The 20,939-nt window shown below is 40.8% G+C and overlaps 2 protein-coding genes and 3 pseudogenes across 2 annotated transcripts; 2 read left to right on the forward strand and 3 right to left on the reverse strand.

Moving 5' to 3' along the window:
- Positions 1–173: 173 nt before the first annotated feature.
- Positions 174–1,623, reverse strand: LOC108852821 (uncharacterized; annotated as a pseudogene).
- A 2,132-nt stretch (positions 1,624–3,755) lies between these two features.
- Positions 3,756–5,349, forward strand: LOC130511384 (disease resistance protein SUMM2-like; annotated as a pseudogene).
- A 6,060-nt stretch (positions 5,350–11,409) lies between these two features.
- On the reverse strand, positions 11,410–12,858 carry LOC108852563 (uncharacterized; annotated as a pseudogene).
- A 3,142-nt stretch (positions 12,859–16,000) lies between these two features.
- Positions 16,001–17,322, reverse strand: LOC108854462 (60S ribosomal protein L36a). The gene is given in 6 exon segments (XM_018628026.2): positions 16,001–16,180; positions 16,253–16,327; positions 16,523–16,702; positions 17,201–17,264; positions 17,266–17,289; positions 17,291–17,322. Coding segments are annotated over 6 exon segments (435 nt in total). The 3' UTR covers positions 16,001–16,120.
- A 183-nt stretch (positions 17,323–17,505) lies between these two features.
- LOC108854459 (kinesin-like protein KIN-10A) lies at positions 17,506–20,840 on the forward strand. Its single transcript, XM_018628023.2, has 6 exons — positions 17,506–18,216; positions 18,302–18,457; positions 18,537–18,644; positions 18,740–18,850; positions 18,943–20,268; positions 20,358–20,840. The coding sequence occupies exons 1-6, from the start codon at positions 17,605–17,607 to the stop codon at positions 20,646–20,648; spliced, it is 2,604 nt and encodes an 867-aa protein (XP_018483525.2). The 5' UTR covers positions 17,506–17,604; the 3' UTR covers positions 20,649–20,840.
- Positions 20,841–20,939: the final 99 nt, after the last annotated feature.

Raw genomic sequence — 20,939 nt, forward strand, 5'->3', positions numbered from 1 at the left:
ACATGGTGGCGGTTAGAAGAAGCTGGGATGCAAAAAGAGAAGGGTTCATCTTAAGTTGTTTTAGTGTAGAGAGAGGTTTTGTTTTTATATTAAGATAATTATTCAAACCAGTTCTGGATTATTCATTATACAGAGTTTACATGAATGGATAAGAGCTTTAATTAAATTAATTGCACACCTTAAATTGCACACATGACACACACAGAAGCTGAATAAACCCTAAACCCACTTGCTCTTCAACTTATCAACATGTCTAAACTCATATGTCAACACCAGACTCGCATTCATTCTCTTTAATTCAAAGCTCTCTACCAACACATAGCATTTATAACTCTTCCAGTGTGATGAACCGCCTTCGAATCTCTCTGTTCTCTTGATGCTAGACCTTACTTCGTCGCCTTTGTTTAACCACCCGAACCTCTCCTCTTCCCACTTAATCCTCTCCACGACCACTGAACCGAGACCTATCTTCTTGTCTTGTCTCTCTTCCCTTAAGACACTAAACCAAAGAAATCCATCAGCTCTTGTCTCTCTCAGATTGGTTACTTCTCCATCAAGCTTCACCACTTTTGTTTCTACTTCAACATCAACTACCACCTCACTTTCTTCTTTGTTGTAACTACATGAGTAAACCTCTTCCCATCTTTGTTTAAGATTCATAACTGTAATAAGTTGAGTTTTTAATCTGATCCTTTGCGTCTCCTTCTTTCACGAATATGAAAGGAACATACCATTTTCCTACCACAACGCTTGTGTTCACATCTTTGGGAAACTCGGAACGAAGCTTAGCGTTGATTCCCTTTGCATCATCTGTCAAACCAAAGTCTTGAGAGTTCGAGTACCCAACGGTCCAATACTTTCTCTTAAGGAACCTAGGTGGTATACCATTAGGAGCAACAGATGTGGCTGTGTAACGACCAGATGATGCTGGGCGTTGATGGATCTCGAATTGTTGGTATATGTCATAAGGATCTGCTTCTTGTGGCTTAGCATCAGGAACGTAGCTAAAGCAAAAGCAGGAGGGGACTCTGTCTTCTTCTTTTGCACTTTCCGAAGATCCTCTGCAAGAAAAAAAAACTAGGGTTTTAGGAGTTTTGTTGGGCAAGTTAGGTCTCTCAGCTTCGATTTATTAAAAATATATGGATTGAAACCTCAAAGCGTTACTTAAAAGAAAATAAAATTTTCATATTAAGATACAATTTGTGAAGAAACTAATGGAAAATTATATCAAACCGAACCAAACAAAATGCTATAATCTATTTTCATGAACCAAAACACAGATAAAATAACTCAAAGATTATTTGGATATACATACCCTGAGTGCTTCCCACGTCTTTTAATGACATAATAACGGTTCAAAAACAGAGGCTGTCCAGGAACCGGAATGAACAGAACCGGGTCTAAGAAACTGCGCCTGTTTTCACCTCCGGTTCTGTACGTCACAGTCAGCTCTGCGTTCTGTGGGAACGGTAAGCCTTTGAGTTCACCAGCGTAGCAAGATCCGAAGCAACAAGTCGGCTTTGACTCTTCATCTTGAATCACAAGTACTCCTGAGTTTGGGCCTTCCGGCAACGTTTGTGTGAAGTTTCTCTGGCATTCCGAGAGATGCCTTGTAACGTACATCTTTAAGGTGGTGAATTATAAATCAAGAAAATGTGATTTGTTTATATAGAGCACCATGGGTTGAGGGATAAAGACGTAAGCTAACTTTACAAGTTATTTTTTTAACGACTTATCAAATATTTTGAGCTAGATGGTCTAATTTTTTTATTTTGAAACACAGATGGTCTAATTTATGACCTTGACTTGGTCTCACAAACTTATCATAGAAAAGTCTATTTTTCCCACAATGCAATACAGTGACACCTTTGCATTATTCTTCAACTATGGGTGGTTGAAACATTTATACGACTGTGTGTTCTTATTCCTCTCTCTCTCTCTCTTTGCTGCAATGGGAGGTTTATTCTCGATCTCCATGCCATGTGACCAAGTGGTGAATCAAGTCTCTCAATGTCTTGGCACTCACGGAAGTTATATATTCTAGCTGCTTTGAAGAAAGACATAGAAGTGCTCAAGGCAAAACGAGATAATGTGCAAAGAAAGGTTTTCAGAGAAGAGTTTACAGGACGTCGTGAAAGGCTTTGTCTGGTCCAGGTATGGCTTACTAATGTCCTCAGCACCGAGAACAAATTCAATGATCTACTTATAGCACTAACAACGTTGAGCTTCAAAGGTTGTGTCTCTGTGGGTTATGATGCTCTAGATAAAAATACACTCATCAATACACAAATCCTCTAGAAAACCAAATTAAACCATCCGATAGAGAAACTATCAGTGAATCCCAAAGGCACACTCAGGTTCCAGTTACAGAGAAATCAGATTCCATATAACTCTGTTTTTCTCTACTCCAAATGCTCACAATACTGAAACGTATTATAAAAATTATTTAAGAGTATCAAGCAAATACTAATCCGAATTATATATATCCGACAAATAGTTTGTTATGACTTATGTATATATGATTCACCTAATGCAACTGCCTCCACTTCCAAAAGTAGTGATTGAGTGGTTACACTGTACCGATCCAACCAAGGATGTTAAGAAGAAAGAGATCAAGCGGCAAACATTGCTTGAGGTTGTGGATTATGTAGCCACTGCAAATACCAAGTTCAGTGAAAACGTTATCCAAGAAGCTGTTAGAATGGTTTCTGCTAACGTATTAAGAACATTGAATCCTCAACCGCGCGAAAACAAAGTTGTCGATGGTCTAGACTTGGAAGAGGAAGAGCCTTCCATGGATCCTTCTTGGCCTCATCTGCAGCTTTTCTACGAGTTTCTCTTGAGGCTCATTGCTTCACCTGAGGCTGAGACCAAAGCTTTCTAAAAAGATTCAATCACAAGGGGAATGTTGAAGTACTTGTGATTGAATCTTTAAAAAATTTACAGGATGCAGAAGCAGAAGAGTGCATCATGAAAGTTGTTTTAGTTGTAGAGAGAGGTTTTGTTTTTGTATTATACTTTTCTACTACATCAAAGCAAGATAATTATTCAAACCAGTTCTAAATTATTCATTATACAGAGTTTACATGAATGTTTAAGATATTCTATTAATTGAACACACCATAAGTTGCACACATGACACACAAAGAAACTGAATAAACTCAAGCCCACCTACACTTCAACTTATCAACATGTGTAAACTCATATGTCAACACCAAACTCCCATCCATTCTCTTTAATTCGAAGCTCTCTACCAATACATATCATTTATAAATCTTCCACTGTGATGAACCGCCTTCGAATCTCTCTGTTCTCTTGATGCTAGACCTTACTTCATTGCATTTGTTTAACCAACCGAACCTCTCCTCTTCCCACTTAATCCTCTCCACGACCACTGACCCAAGACCTATCTTCTTGTCTTGTCTCTCATCCCTTATGACACTAAACCAAACCACTCCATTAGCTCCAGTCTCTCGCAGATTGGTTACTTCTCCCTCAAGCTTCACAACTTCTGTTTCTACTTCAACATCAACTACCACCTCACTTGCTTCACTAACGTTTTCATATGAGTAAACCTCTTCCCACCTTTGTTTAAGATTCATGCTGTAATAAGTCGAGTTTTTAATCTGATTTTTTGCGTCTCCTTCTTTCACGAATATGAAAGGGACATACCCTGAGTGCTCGAAATCACTGGGGGTGGTCAGCTTCTGATTTTCTTCTTCTGATCTCTCTCTCTCTCTCTCTCTCTCTCTCTCTCTCTCTCTCTCTCTCTCTCTGCTGCAATATAATGGGAGGTTTATTCTCGATATCCATGCCATGTGACCAAGTGGTGAATCAAGTCTCTCAATGTCTTGGTACTAATGGGAGTTATATATACAGCCTTTCAGAGAATCTAGCTGCTCTGCAGAGAGGCATAGAAGTGCTCAAGGCAAAGCGGGATGATGTGCAAAGAAGGGTTTGCCGAGAAGAGTTTACAGGACGTCGTGAAAGGCTTTCTCTGGTCCAGGTATGGCTTACCAACGTCCTGAACGCCGAGAACAAATTCAATGATCTGCTTAGCTCTAATGACATTGAGCTTCAAAGGCTGTGTCTCTGTGGGCTCTGCTCTAGAAATGTGAGATTGAGCTATCTTTATGGGAAAAGAGTTGTTCTGATGCTGAAGGAGGTTGAGAGTCTGAGTTCTCAATGCCAATTTCCTGAGGTGACTGAGACAGTTTCGGTGGCTAAGGTGGATGAGATGCATGTTCAACCCACCATTGTTGGTCAAGAAAAGATGCTCGAAAGAGTATGGACTCATCTCATGAAAGAAAGAGTCGAGATTGTGGGTATGTATGGCATGGGTGGAGTAGGCAAAACCACTCTTCTGACACAGCTCAACAACAAGTTTTATGAAACACGTGGCGGCGGCTTCTTCCAGGTTGTGATATGGGTTGTGGTGTCTAAAACTCCAGAGATCCGTAGGATTCAAGGAGACATCGCCAAAAAGCTAGGCCTTGATGGAGAGGAATGGGACCAAAAGAATGAAAACTAGAGAGCCCTTGAGATACACAATGTCCTCAGGAGGAAAAAGTTTGTGCTGTTGCTGGATGATATATGGGAGAAAGTGAACTTGAAAGAGGTCGGAGTCCCACATCCAAGCAGACAAAACGGATTCCAAGTAGCATTCACCACTCGTTCTAGAGACGTGTGTGGGCGCATGGGGGTTGATGACCCTATCCAAGTTCATTGTCTAGAACCAAAAGAAGCTTGGGATCTGTTTAGAAAGAAAGTTGGAGAAAACACATTGAAAGGCCATCCGAACATTCCTTGTATGGCAAGGAAGCTCGCTGGAAAATGCTGTGGTCTACCATTAGCACTTAATGTCATTGGCGAGACCATGGCATGCAAAAGAACGGTAAAAGAATGGTGTACTGCTATTAACGTTTTGAGTTCAGAGTTTTCTGGCATGGAAGACCAAGTTCTCTCGATCTTGAAGTATAGCTACGATAATTTAAAACACGGAGCAGGTGAAATCATGCTTCCTTTATTGCTCTTTGTTTCCTGAAGATTACCGTATGGAGAAAGAGAGGCTGATAGACTACTGGATATGTGAGCGGTTCCTAGATGAGAATGGGAGTAGAGAAAGAGCATTAAGCCGAGGCTATGAGATCTATTGGGATATGTTAAGATTCCATATACAAAGATTTAGTCATATCAAAAAAATAAAAAAAAATATTTAGTCATATCTTCTGTTATGTATAGTTTCCTATATACTCGGGTTTGTCGATGTATATATATTACGGCTAGTTAACGCCTAAGATAATAAGATTGAGATATTGAAACCTAGTTTGTCATGGTATCAGAGCTTGACCTAAATTTTTGATTTCGACCTAGAGTTTATCTTGCAATCGCGAGGAGGACGAAACTGAAACAAAGCGATGGCGCTCACGACGAACGAGTTGAAGTACAAGACGATTTCTCCATACGACCTAAGTGCTAGCAATAACCCCGGTGCAGTCATCTCTCAGCCACTACTCAATGGTTTGAACTATGATGAATGGGCCATGAACTTGCGGATGGCGCTTAGCTCTCGGAAAAAGTTTGGTTTCCTCGATGGAAGCATTCCGAAACCAGCGACTGACTCGCCGTACCTTGAAGACTGGATGGCGAACAACCATCTGTTGGTGGGTTGGATCAAACAGACAATTGAACCAAATATAAGGTCATCTATTTCCACGCGAGAGATAGCTAAAGACCTTTGGGACATAATTAAGAAGCGATTTTCCCTTTAAAAGCAGAGCAAGACTGCAGCAGCTTAGGAACTCGCTTGCAACATGTAAGCAAAACAGGTCCACTGTGGATGACTACTTTGGTCGACTGACCAAGCTGTGGGATGGTATTGCTGAGTGTATGAACTCAAAAACCTGCACCTGCAATAAGTGTGAGTGTGACCTCGATACAGCGTATGAAAAAGAGAAGGAGATATTACGAGTTCATGATTTTTTGGCGGGGCTAGATGATTCTGTTCATGGCGTTGTTAGGTCACATATATGTGCAATCTCACCGCTTCCAGACTTGGATAGTGTGTATCAGACAATCTCACAAAACGAAACATTACGTCTGAACACTACTCCTGAAGTTCCGGTGATGACTTTCGCGACTCAAGCTTCGGCTGCTAGGAAACCAGGTTCTGTTTATACACGAGATATCTCGAAACAGAGCTTGAGTGACACTTCTGGATCTAGAGGCGGACAAGGGAACCGAGATTGGTCAAAGCAACAATGCTCGGCGTGTGGAAGAACAGGACATGAAGCTTCAGCGTGCTTCAAAGTCATTGGGTATCCTGAATGGTGGGGAGACCGTCCTAAATATAGAATAGACAATCGCGGTTCTCAGGCAGCAACGAATGGACGTGGGCGTGGATATCCTCCTAGAGCAAACGTCACGCAAGTTAATACGGCAGCTGCAGGATCAAGCAGCGAGCTAACTGAGCAGGATCGACAAGGATTGAGTGGCCTTACGGATGATCAATGGGCTACAATTCAGAAGCTTATCAACACCGGAAAATCAGCGACTAACTTGAGCGGTTAGAGTTATGATACTCTCTGGATACTCGACACTAGAGCGACTCACCATATGACTGGACAACTCGAGTTGCTCGAGGACGTTCGAGACATTGTACCAGTGTCGGTTATGTTACCAGCAGGAGCTGACTTAGTAACTATCAAGCAAGGAACAGTTCGGCTGACAGCACAATTGTCACTGAAAAATGTTTTCTTTGTCGATGGGTTCCATACGAACCTGATATCACTTGGACAGCTTCTAACAGACAACTATTTGGTGGGACAAGTAACTGATAGACTTATGGTTTTGCAGGACCGAGTTACGAGGATGCTGATTGGAGCGGGTGAACGAGAGGGAGAGGGGTTGTACCGGTTTCGTGGAGTGGAGATCGTGACATCCCTACACACTGAAGTTCGCAGTGATTTGGTTTTATGGCATAATAGGATGGGTCATCCGTCTCTCCAAGTAACTGAACGCATACCTGGGGTGCGGAAATCATCTGATAGTAGTAGTAATGAGCTTTCTATTAAGAGTTGTGATATTTGTTTTCGAGCTAAACAAACTCGACAGTGTTTTCCAGACAGTTTGAATAATGCAAAAGATAATTTTGATTTGATTCATTGTGACTTATGGGGTCCGTATAGAATCACAGCGTTTTGTGGATCTAGATATTTCTTGACGATTGTAGATGATCACTCTTGAGCTGTGTGGTTATATCTCCTAGCAGACAAAACGATGGCGCCATTGCAGATTCGTAATTTCATAGCTATGATAGAACGCCAGTTTTTTAAAAAGGTGAAACGGATTCGCAGTGATAATGGAACTGAGTTTATGTGTCTTACACGATTCTTTCAAGAAAAAGGGATCGTACATGAGACATCTTGTGTTAATACACCGCAACAAAATGGCCGTGTCGAACGCAAGCATAGACATATATTGAATATTGCGCGGGCTCTCAGGTTTCAGGCGAAGCTTCCTATTGAGTATTGGGGAGAGTGTGTCCTGACATCAGCTTATTTAATTAACCGGACACCCTCTGTTTTGCTGAAGAACAAAACACCATTCGAAGTGTTGTTTGGTCATGCGCCCGGCTACAAGCATTTACGAGTACTTGGGTGCTTGGCGTATGCTCATAATGGAGATCATAAAGGTGATAAGTTTGCTGCACGTAGTAGGAGGTGCGTCTTCTTGGGATATCCATATGGGAAGAAGGGTTGGAAGTTGTATGATCTGGATCGAAAGGTCATATTTGTTTCGCGAGATGTCGTCTTTCAAGAAACAATATTCCCGATGGAGAGTAGTATGGCAAGTGGGTCTGATAGAAATCTGGTGGTGTCTCCTCCAGGAGAAAATATTGACGATGAGGATGATGATGATGTACCGCCAGCTCCGACTAATACTGATATACCTTCTACTGCGATCACAACTCAGACAGAGGAAGACACATCTTTGCCTAATGTGGCATCTCAAGCTCAAGCGACAAGCTCTACTGAGCCTCTTGGAAGAGGACATCGACAGAAGTATAAGTCTACACGACTTAAGGATTATGTTGCTCAAACAGTAACAACGAAACAACCCCCTTCTCTCTCGACTACAACACTCACTCCTCAGCCATCCTCAGGTACGAAATACCCTATCTGTAACTTTGTTTCGTGTGACCGTTTTTCACAGAAACACTTGGACTTTGTGGTGGCTTTGTCGGCAACCATGGAACCACGATCTTTTATTGAAGCTATGAAAGATGAGAAGTGGGGTGTTGCAGTTGAGTCCGAGATTACTTCGTTGGAAGCAGCAAACACATGGCGACTTGAGCACTTGCCTCCAGGAAAGAAGGCACTCGGATGTAAATGGATCTTTACGATCAAGTATAACTCTGATGGTACGATTGAGAGATACAAAGCTCGTCTGGTGGTATTAGGCAATCACCAGGAAGAAGGAATTGATTATATGGAAACATTTGCCCCCGTCGCACGCATGACAACAGTTCGACTCTTTCTTGATATCGCATGGCATCAGATGGATGTCCATAACGCATTTCTTCATGGAGATCTACATGAAGAAGTATATATGAAACTCCCGCCAGGGTTTAGAGATAAAGGAGAAACACGAGTCTGTAGACTTCAAAAGTCATTATATGGTTTAAAGCAAGCTCCTCGGTGCTGGTTTGCGAAGCTTGCTAATGCGCTCCGAACATATGGGTTTAAGCAGTCACGATCTGATCATACTTTCTTTTTCTATGTTAAGCAAGGAGTTCGACTGCGTATACTGATTTATGTTGATGATTTGATTATCTCTGGCACGTCACCTGAAGATATTCAGATATTTAAGGACTACTTGGCGACTTGTTTCAATATGAAAGATCTTGGACCAGTTAAGTATTTCTTGGGCTTGGAAGTAGCACGCAGTAAAGCGGGTATTTATCTCTGCCAGAGAAAGTATGCTTCTGATATAGTAGCTGAAGTTGGTCTGCTTGGATGTCGTCCGGCGGGTTCTCCTATCGATCAAAATCATAAGCTAGCAAAGGCGGATGGAGCGTTGCTTGCTGATCCACAAACATATCGAAGGCGGGTGGGGCGCTTTATCTATTTGTCAGCTACTAGACCTGATCTTGCATACTCTATTCATGTTCTCTCACAGTTTATGCATGAGCCACGAGCTGAGCATTGGTTGGCTGCGTTGAAGGTGGTTCGGTATCTGAAAGGGACGATTGGGCAAGGTATTTTGCTTCGAGCTGATTCACCAATGCATTTCACGGGTTGGTGTGACTCTGATTGGGGATCATGTCCTCTCTCTCGGAGATCGGTAACATGATGGATAGTTCAGCTTGGTGACTCACCAATATCATGGAGGACACAGAAACAAGACACTATCTCGAGATCATCGGCGGAAGCCGAGTACAGAGCAATGGCAGAACTGACTGCGGAACTTAAAGGATTGAAAAATCTTTTGGATGATTTTGGTATTCAGCATAAAGGACCAATGACGATAATGTGTGATAGTAAACCAGCTATCCATATTAGTAACAATCCAGTTTTTCATGAGCGCACTAAACACGTTGAATCGGATTGTCATTTTGTTCGGGATGAAATTGTTCGAGGTTTTGTTAAACCATTTCATGTTTCTACGAAGGATCAATTGGCTGATATACTGACGAAGGCTTTGGGACGAAAGGAGTTTGATGCTTTTCTTATCAAGTTGGGCATTCAAAACTTGTATGCTCCAACTTGAGAGGGGGTATTGGGATATGTTAAGATTCCATATACAAAGATTTAGTCATATCTTCTGTTATGTATAGTTTCTTATATACTCGGGTTTGTCGATGTATATATATTACGGCTAGTTAACGCCTAAGATAATAAGATTGAGATATTGAAACCTAGTTTGTCAAGATCATTGGTATACTTGCCCGTGCATGTTTGCTGTTAGAGGAAGCAATCAATAAAGAGCAAGTGAAGATGCATGATGTGGTTCGGGAGATGGCGCTATGGATAACATCTGATCTTGGGAAGGATAAAGATAAATGCGTTGTGCAAGCAAGAGGTGGGTTACGCGAGATACCAAGAATCAAGAACTGGAGTGGCGTGACAAGGATGTCCCTCATGGAAAATGAGATTGAGATGGTCTCTGGCAGCCCTGAGTGCTCGAAACTCACAACTCTCTTCCTTCAGAAAAACGATTCACTGATACATATCTCAGCTGATTTCTTCCGGTGTATCCCAATGCTCGTTGTCCTGGATCTTTCAGGGAACTCGAGTCTCCGGAAACTGCCGGAACAAGTATCAATGCGCTGGTCTCCTTGCGCTATCTTGACTTGTCATGGACTTACATAAGGCGGCTACCTCTTGGCTTGCAAGAGTTGAAAAGGCTCATACATTTGAGGCTGGACTACATGAAGAGACTTAGGAGTGTTTCAGGGGTATCAAAACTGTCGAGTTTGAGGAAACTGCAAGTACTAGAGTCTAAAAATGTCGCTAGACATGAGCTTAATGGAGGAGTTGCAGCTCTTGGAGCATTTACAAGTTTTAAACATAAGTATCAAGTCAAGTCTGGTTGTGGAGAAGTTGTTATATGCTCCCAGGTTGGTGAAATGTCTTCAAATTATAGTACTTAGAGGGCTAGAGGAAGAAGAATCAGCTAGATTGTTGGCTTTGCCATGTATGGATAGTCTCCGTAAAGTCATCATAAGGAACTGTGGAATGTGGGAAATAAAGGCAGAGAGGAAGATTTTATCATTAACTCAAGGCTTCCCAAACCTCTCTAGTGTGCATATAAGTAGCTGCAGTGGTCTGAAGGATTTAACGTGGCTGTTGTTTGCTCCAAACCTTACTAGTCTCATGGTTCTAGACTCAGAACTAGTAGAAGAAATAATAAGCCGGGAGAAAGCTATGAGTGTTAATATCATTCCTTTCAAGAAACTAGAGAGTCTGCGCTTACACAATCTAGCTACGTTGAAGAGCATATATTGGGTGCCTCTGTCTTTTCCATGCCTAAAGACAATCCACGTTACAGAGTGTCCAGAGCTGAGAAAGCTCCCATTGGATTCTCAAAGTGTCTTCAGGGTTGAAGAGTTTGTTATTAAATACAAAGAGGAAGAATGGTTTGAAAGGGTCGAATGGGATGATGAAGCCACTAGACTCCGTTTCTTACCTTTCTTCAAGTTCTTCGGACCTGAATGGCATGTTACCTATGTGCGGTAGCAACTTTTAAGAGTTTGAAGCAGTAAAATGATTTCAATGACAAGGGAGAAGATAACTATTTATAGAAATTTTTTAGAGTTACAGTCTTAGCTTACCAATCTTTATTTTTATTTATTTTTAATTCCTTAATCACTCATAAAGGTTGGAGGTAATATCAAAACACAATAGACGGTAAAACAAATTAAAGTGTAAATAAATGACACCATAGAGACTAAAAAAGCCATTGCAGATTACGTTGCGCCAACAAGCTTACTCCATTTACTCTTGACCTTATCAACGTGTCTGAACTCATATGTTAAGACCAAGCTCTCGTCCATTCTCTTCAGTACAAAGCTCTCTATCAGAACATAACAATGATAACTCTTCCAAAAACTCCCATCTTTTGGTTTCTCCAATCTCTTAACCACCATTGCTCGCTCCTGGTCGACTTTGCTTGTCCATCCAAATCTCTCTTCTTCCCAATTCATCCTCTCGACAACCACTGACACTAAACCGATCTTCGGAGACCAAACCAGACAAATCCATTTTCATTCACACCTCTTGTAGTTTCTTGTCCCTCAAGCTTCACAACTTTATCTTCTACTTCGACATCAACCACAACGTCATGGTTCTCGCTTTTATCGTTCTCATGAAAGAAAACCTCTTCCCATCTCTGTTCAAGAGTCATGCTGTAGTAAACGGATCTCTTGATTTGATCCTTTGCGTCTCTTTCTTTCACGAATATGAAAGGGACATACCACTTCCCAACCACAACGCTCGTACCAAGATCAGGAAGCTCGGAACGAAGCTCTTTGTCGAGTCCTTTTGCATCATCTCTCAGTTCAAATTCTTGGGACCTCAGAGTATACAACCGTCCACTCTTTCTTCTTGAGGAACCATGGTGGGACCCCGTCAGGAGCAACAGATGTTCCGTGGTAGTAACGCGAGGATGGTTTCTTTTGATGGATCTCGAACTGTTGGTATATGTCATAAGGGTCTAACTGCTTTGGTTTAGCTTCAGGAACTTGCGTAAGGCACAAGCAACATGAGACTATATCTTCCTCTTTCGCACTAGTAGATGCTTCTCTGCAACCAAAGAAGTCAGCAACCTTTTTTAGGTTATCTAAGATTCAAGAAAAAAAATTAAAAAAAAAAAAAAGATTTTGAGGATTAAAAGCCATGCCCTGAATGCTTCCCACGTCGCCTAATAGCGTAGTAGCAGTTTGAAGACATAGGCTTATCAAGAACAGGAATGAACATGATTGGGTCATTAGTACTGTCGTCTCCTCCACTATTGAATTTGATACCGCTAGCTTTAGATTTTGCGTTAATGGCAAACCATAATGATAACAATCCACGACCTCACACGAGCCAAAGCAACACGTAGCTAGACAGTATCTGTGAGTGTTGGTCATGGATCACCAAAACTCCAGAGCTTGGACCCTCAGGAGGAGGCTGTGTCAGCTCTGATGGATTCCTCCGGTACTCTGATAAACGCCTTGTAATGTACATTTTCACCGGTTTGTATAAAAGTAAACCGGTTATATGTTGGGACTTGGAGAAGAACTCAGATCATATCTTATTGACTTAATTAGTTTGTAGAGCAGCAACTCATCAAGGTGACTTGACTTATTTTGGATGGCACGTTGTAGGAAATTTCAAGGAAGCTTACTCCATCTCTAATATGATATTTGACCATATCATAATATTACTTCATCAAGTGTCTCTACAATAATATAAACAAAGTCTTTGCCTCTGTATCACAAAGATTCTATACACCCTTTGGTATTCAAACCTCCAACCACTCTAACTCATCCATGACATCAGTGGGGGCTCATTCGTAGAAGCTAAACTAAGTAAAGACCTTCAAATCTTAGATTCCTAGGATAATTTTAGTATTTTCCACATGCATCCAAAACAAAACAAAAAATTGTACAAAGTTCTACATAAATTTGCCTATCTAGATCAAACAAAGATAAGAAGAAATTGATTTCTCTACAAGGGATATGCCAGTTCCAGTTTATATGAGAGAGCGGCTATTGATGCCTAGAAGAGAGCCAAGCTTCCCAGAGAATGGGAAGGCAGTCATTTGATGCCCGGATAGTCTCCATTAATACAGGTAAGATTAACTCTTTCAACTTAAAATGAAAGTTTGTTTGGTGACTGCATCCTCAAAGAGCTAGATGTGATGGCTTTTTATGTCTTGTCAGGGGGAATGTCTGAAATGGATTGGTTTGACATGGAACTCCCTAAGGCAGAAGTTTAGATACTAAACTTCTCTTCAGTTTAGATACTAAACTTATCAATAACTCTAATTTTCCAGCGTTTCTACATGGCTTCCCCCTCTCTGCCAGTTTGGGCAAAACTACAGCTAGGGATGTCAACTGGGCTGTCCGGATGGAAGTGGACATGTCCAGATGGGCTTTTTTTTTTGGGCGTTTGTGGTCTTAATGTCTAAATAGGGCCATGTCCAAATAGTCCATGTCCAAATAGAACCATGTCCAAATAGGACCATGTCCAGTTGGACTGTCCATGGAGTCCAGTTTGCCCACTTGATGTAAAAAAATATACAGATTCTAAATTTTATATATAACAACAGATACTTAGATTAAAACTACATGTTTGAGCTCGATATCGAGAGAGATTGAGTCATGGAGAGCTTGAGATCGAGAGATATGAGATCGAGAGATAAGAGTGACGGCCAAATGAAAAAATGATTTTTCCCCAATTAAAAACCCTAGACATTTTAATAATTTGGACGGTCCATGTCCATCTGGTCTTGTCCATTGGTTTTTGGGCGTATTTGGACGTTGTTCAGTTGGACAACAAAATATTTTGGACGGATTTGGGCATGTCCATATTAATTTGGACATGGACGTCCATGGACAGAGTGTCCAATTGACATCCCTAACTACAGCCCCCAAAATCTCAGGGCCGGCCCTGCCTATGATCCCTCATAAATTATTGCTCATCAGAGCAAGTTAAGTGTACTTTAAAATCTCTCTCTGTATTATATAAAACAACTTTTAGCTAACATTCTTAATAGCTTAGCACTACAGAGTAATCATTAAAGTATTCAATTCAATAACATCAAAATGTGAATTTCAAGATAAAACTAAATGTAACTGCTAAATTGTATAAGGTGAAAACCATGTTCTGGAGTTCGAAGGTTAAAACGCTCTCGGCCCAAACGGTATAAGGTCATTCTGCTATAGACTATAGTACTCCGATAAATATTTATTTTAAAACTGGTTAGAGTATTATAAGCTATTGTTTTGGATTCTTGTAAAGCGCAACAGATAATCATGTCATCTATAGTTTTGGATTCTTGTAAAGCACAACAGCACTTGAAATGTTCGGCATAAATGAATTTCAAAAATATAAGTAAAAGAGATTTGATTCATCAGTAAACAAGAAGTAATAGATGATACCATAGTCCCGCGTGATAGAAAAAGTAATAGCTGATAGTATTTTGTGCAATCGAATGTGATACATTGTTGTCAATTCTTATTTGAAAAGATGGAGGATACGTTATAGGAAGACTTGGGTGTCTACCAGTCTTGTGAGTCAAAAAGTTTTGGATTATGTCTCGAGAAACTATGAAAATGTTTTAGATTTCAGTATGTAAATGTTCAAACTATGCAAGCACTAGACTGTATGGAGAGAGACTGAGATCCATCGCTACATCACCTTCTCTTCTTACAAAATGTGTCTCAGTTTGCATTTGTCTTGTATAGATAGAGACCTTGGACGATGTTGTATCACTAACGCCATCCTCTCTTTTTGATAAATATCATTGGAAATGTTCCACCTGTGTGCCCAAAAGAGTTAGATAGTTTCAGATTTCACCATGGTCAAAGGTTGAGAGGAAATCGTCTGTTGCATTTTTCGTCAGCTTGCCTGCAAATCACATTTAGGATTGTTATTAAATCGATTTCATGTATTACTGAGACTGTTATCTGTGTTACTATAACTTGGAATACACGATTCAACTTGGCCTCTTGCTCAGAATCCAACAGCTGAGCCTGTATAATATCTCGAAACAAAAGTTACAGTTTCTCATTCAGATTCTGAATCATATGCTAGAGATGCAAGACTTCAAAAAACAGTTCTCAGTGAACAACTCCAAAAGACAATAGTAACAAGCTACATCAACCACAATACTAATTGTTGAAACCAACTACAAATTCAACATACTACTTCTGGAAGCTCCACAAGTGCACGCTCCATCTGGCGATTGGTTCAGAACCAATGAAAGAATGTCTCGCAAGCTCCCTTCTCTGCTTTTGTTTGACATCCGCATAAACATTGTGAAGTACTTCGCTCGTTTCCAACTAAGCAACACATCTAATAATATCAATGAAACCAAAGTACCACCGGATACTGGTATTCTCTTGTTTGTGATAGGTTGATTGCAGTAGCTTAAAATTTGCTTGATGCTAATGTGATTTGGTTTTATTCAATGCCATCATTAAACGTTCATCAAAATGTAAAGTTTTAATGAAACTTATGAATTTAAATTTCAAATCTGTAGACTATCCGGCTCAAAGAGAAATATATTCACTTCACAGGGCCATCGGTTCAAAAGTTTACGAATACACCAAGAAGTTACAGTTGCCGTTTCTTCCGTAAATCTGCAGATCATTCTAAGTTTTGCGCCAAAGTTTAGTCTAACTTGCAAATCGGTAGACAAGTAAACACTCTCTACTTAAATGGTTTGTTTTGTAATAATAAGAAGTGAAATTTAGAAACAAAGGTTCACGATATTAAAAGATATTCCATAGGAAAATGTTGTCTAAATTAAACCTGATAACCATTTCTGGAAGATTCAAAATGTATTCAAGTATCGAAGCAAGAGAGTAGTAACAAACAAAAAAGGAAAGTAGACAAGAGGAGAAAACTTAAAAGAGAGATGTTCCTTTTCCCTTTTTGTCTCCACCAATCTCGAAGTGCTTGCACCTCTGCAAAAACAAAACAAATGTAAGAAAAACATCTCAAGACTCAAAAGAGTGTTAAGAAAAGAGTGCCATTACCTTAATCGAGTGTTGAGAGAAATGCTTGCATGTTTGGCACTGGAGCCTCAAGACAATCTTCTTGGTTGTCTTGGCCTGTTCCAAAAAAATACAAAATAATGAGCACATACGATTTAACCGATCATTTGAATAATACTAATCTGAGACATTTCACAAAGTCTCAAATATGAGAATCGGTTCTTAGATGGAAGATAGAAGTCGATATAACACAAATAAGCCAATGATAAGTCAACTAAAATCTGATTCTTAACTATAGTGTTTTGGTTATACCTTCTTGTGGAAGACGGGCTTGGTCTGACCACCGTAACCGGATTGTTTGCGGTCATAACGACGTTTACCCTGGGCAGCAAGACTGTCTTTACCCTTCTTGTACTGGGTGACCTTGTGCAAGGTATGCTTCTTGCATTCCTTGTTCTTGCAGTAAGTCTTCTTAGTCTTGGGAATGTTCACCTACCAAATTCACCAAAACCGAAACAACTTTGAGATAACTTCCGCAAACACAACGGTTTTTCACCAACATACATATTGATAGGAATCATAAGATCACTATTCAAATATTCAAGACTGAAGTGTATGCGTGTTAATAAATATTCCGCTTCTCACAATAATCATCAGAACATACTTGAAGTAGCAACAAAAAACAAAATATCATACAGAAATGGTTACGAATAGTCAAGACTGATAGTCTCCTCTTAAATTTTTTTGGTGATTTAACAATTTTCTAAACTACGGATTAAACTCTAATTCATGAAATGTAGAGTCAGAATCAGAAGCAAACCGATCAAGGAAAAAGATAAAATCAAACAACAGATCTATAAACAATAGTTTCCTTTTCTTCAGAACTATTTCTCTAAGTGTCTCCGGGATCAAACAAACCTCTACGAAACACCAAGTGTCCTCCTAAACTATGAGAAAAACTTAACATGGAAGAAGAGAAGAGAGTCTCACCATTTTCGCTCTTCGGTGAAAGCTCGTGCCGTCGTGGTCCTCCGCTGCCAAAAAAAAAAACAACCCTAAAAGAACTAAGTTTATAAGAGAACCTCGTGAAACCCTAGCGCCTCCTCAAACATACATTGGGCCTCTGTTAATATTAAGCCCCAGTTATCTAACAAACTATAAGCCCAGTTTCTCACTACTTTTTAAAAAGAGTCGAAAATAAATAAAATACTTTCGCCGCCACGTGGATAAAAAACTAGCCGTTAAAGTTACAACGGTTATGTTTCTTTAGTTCAAACTTCAAACCTCGAGAATCTCAAACCCTAAATCCCCATTTCACTTTCTCTCTCTCTCTCTCTCTCTCAATCTCTGAGATCCGAAAACTGAACCTTCAAATCTTGAAAAAATCTTCTAACATGGCTCCGACGCCGTCGTCCTCCTCTAGGTCAAATCAAACCCAATTCACCTTAATCAGAACCCCAACAACCAAACAACGCCTCAATTTCCACCCGAAAACCCCAAACCCAGACGCCTCCAAAGACCATGAGCATCCGGTCGAAGTCGTCGGCCGGATCCGAGACTACCCAGACCGCAAGGAGAAACCAGCTTCGATCTTGCAGGTCAGCCCAGACAACCAAACGGTCCGGGTCCGAGCCGAAGTCGGGTACCGAGACTTCACCTTAGACGGAGTATCTTTCTCGGAGCAAGAAGGCATCGAGTCGTTTTACAAGAGGTTTATAGAAGAGAGGATTAGAGGCGTCAAGGTTGGTAATAAATGTACGATCATGATGTATGGACCCACCGGTGCTGGAAAGAGCCATACCATGTTTGGTTGTGGGAAGGAGGAGCCTGGGATTGTGTATCGTTCTTTGAGGGATATTCTGGGAGATTCGGATCAAGATGGTGGTGTTACCTTTGTTCAGGTCTCTGTTCTTGAGGTTTATAATGAGGAGATCTATGATCTTCTTTCCACTAATAGTAGCAACAACTTAGGGATTGGTTGGCCCAAAGGAGGTAGCAGCAATAAGGTAACTTAACTTCTCGTCCTTTCTTTCTGTGAAACTGTACCTTAGCATCTCTAGCTAAAGTCGTGGGCTTTGTTGTTTTTTACAGGTGAGGCTTGAAGTAATGGGGAAGAAGGCGAAAAACGCAACCTTTATTTCAGGGACAGAAGCTGGCAAAATCTCTAAAGAGATTGTCAAAGTGGAGAAACGTAGGATTGTTAAAAGCACTCTTTGCAATGAAAGAAGTTCCCGGAGTCACTGCATGGTTTGTTTTTTTTTAATGATTTTGAAGCATTCTTATTACGTTTCTCTTTGTTATAACTTATTGTTGTTTCTTTGTGTAGATCATACTTGATGTGCCTACTGTTGGGGGAAGGTTGATGCTTGTTGACATGGCTGGTTCTGAAAATATAGACCAAGCTGGGCAGACTGGATTTGAAGCAAAGATGCAAGTAATGTTTGCTTTCTCTCTACCCTCTCCTCTCTCTCAATATATTCTGATAAAAGTTTTGAAAGTAACTGACCTGTGTCTTTATTTAATGTATAGACTGCTAAGATCAACCAGGGAAATATAGCACTAAAGCGAGTTGTGGAATCTATAGCAAATGGAGACTCTCACGTTCCTTTTAGAGACAGCAAGCTGACTATGCTGCTTCAGGTGAATTTGATTTTCTTGTTCTATTGCTCTATCCTCTGGAATGTGGCTGCTTTTCAGATATTTAGTCTTGTTTCTGTTTTCTTTTGATGCAGGACTCTTTTGAAGATGACAAGTCAAAGATTCTAATGATTCTATGTGCTAGCCCGGATCCAAAGGAACTGCACAAGACCCTTTGCACTCTGGAGTATGGGGCAAAAGCAAAGTGCATAGTTCGCGGGTCACACACTCCGAACAAGGATAAGAATGGGGGTGATGAGTCTTCTTCTGCTGTGATTTTGGGGACAAGAATAGCAGCGATGGATGAGTTTATTTCCAAACTCCAGTCTGAGAAGAAACAGCAAGAGAAAGAAAGGAACGATGCACAGAAGCAGCTGAAGAAGAAGGAAGAGGAAGTTGCTGCTTTGCGATCTCTTTTGATACAGAAGGAAGCATGTGCTACCAATGAAGAGGCGATCAAAGAGAAAGTGAACGAGAGAACACAGCTTTTGAAAGCAGAGCTTGAGAAGAAACTTGAGGAATGCAGAAGAATGGCAGAGGAGTTCGTTGAGATGGAGAGGAGGAGGATGGAAGAAAGGATAGTGCAGCAGCAAGAGGAGCTGGAGATGATGAGAAGAAGGTTGGAGGAAATTGAGGTTGAGTTCAAGCGCTCAAGGGATGGAGGAGATACGGTGAGGTCAATGGATGAAACTAGTGGGTTTGCCAAGAGACTCAGGGGTCTTTACTCCGATGATGATATGGTGAAGTCAATGGATCTTGACATGGGTGATCCAGAACCAGTCAAGCAAATCTGGGGTCAATCTCCTGTTTCATACCAACCAAGCAACACAATCAGTAGCAATTTGTCTGATGTCTTGCAACCAAAGCCTTCAGAGAAGAGTATGCTTGCGCAAATGTACCCTGACCGTGTATGCCTGAGCACTGTCTTTGAAGAAGAAGAGGTCGAAGAAGATGAAGAGAAAGTGATAATCGAGGATAAAAGCATCTGCTCGATAACAACAACACCAGTGCCTAGTTTAAACTTTGGAGGTATGGGTGAAGAGAATAGCTTCAACATTACAGACGACAAAGAATCAGAAATGTCTAGAAAGTTGAGAATTCAAAACATATTCACCCTTTGTGGCAATCAGAGAGAGATGTCCCAACACACTGGCCAAGAGAATGATCAGTTGCTTCCTACGACGAATAAGGGCGAGGCTCTAGCAGTAGAAGACGCAAAGGAAAACAGTATCTCAGTTGATGAAAGTAACAGCGGACAGATAGATATCTACGTGAAGTGGGAAGCAACTACTGATACCCCTCGGAAGCAGCTCATAACAACACTAAAAGTTACGAAGGATGCAACACTGGCTGACTTGAGGAAGCTTATTGAGATCTACCTTGGATCTGATAACCAAGCTTTCACGTTCCTCAAGCTCGGGGTAACCCAACAAGCTCAAAACGCTTTTCATTTATCTGTTTCTGTTATATTCTGGTCCTAAATGCAGTTTTTCATATCAATATTTTGAAGGAACCATGTGGAGCTCAAGTGGCAAAGGAGAAAGAATCATCAGTTCAAGCTACGAGTCTGCCTTTCTGTAACGGACACGCTTACCTGGCTACTCTGAGACCGGGAAAGAGCTCACAACTTCAAAGTCTTACAGCAGCGAGTCCACTTCCACTAACTCCCATAGAAAACAAGATGCAATTTACTACGCCCATCTCAAAAGTTACACAAAACCACCAGGTTGATGAACTTTCATCATCACCCATTGCAGCTCATCTCAGCTCCACTCCTTTCATCACTCTCCGCAGACATTAGCCCGCTATGTCTGTTCAAAGACGGCCTTAGAGATGTAAACCTTTGTCTCAGAGGATATATGTCTCCTTCCTTTATCTGTTCAAGTAGTCTTAGAGATGTAAACCTTTGTCTTGTTTTCAGTGTTGGAAAAGAACTTATATATATATGTACGTCCACATCTTCATCAATATATTCTACGATATTTCAGCAGAAGCAGTTATTATAGCGACCGAGCTATTATAGCGACAGTTGCCCAAAAAAAAGAAAAAAAAAACTATTATAGCGACCGAGCTCGGGAACAAGCACATACAG

Source organism: Raphanus sativus, chromosome 4 (genome assembly GCF_000801105.2).
Source record: "Raphanus sativus cultivar WK10039 chromosome 4, ASM80110v3, whole genome shotgun sequence".
Lineage (NCBI taxonomy): Eukaryota > Viridiplantae > Streptophyta > Magnoliopsida > Brassicales > Brassicaceae > Raphanus > Raphanus sativus.

What these genes read in the sequence shown, in the direction of transcription:
- LOC108854459 (XM_018628023.2), top strand. Translation starts at nt 17,605, where the DNA reads ATGGCTCCGACGCCGTCGTCCTCCTCTAGGTCAAATCAAACCCAATTC. An exon ending in GATTTGAAGCAAAGATGCAA is followed by an intron (nt 18,645 to 18,739) that starts GTAATGTTTGCT and finishes TTTAATGTATAG; the next exon opens with ACTGCTAAGATCAACCAGGG. An exon ending in TCACGTTCCTCAAGCTCGGG is followed by an intron (nt 20,269 to 20,357) that starts GTAACCCAACAA and finishes AATATTTTGAAG; the next exon opens with GAACCATGTGGAGCTCAAGT.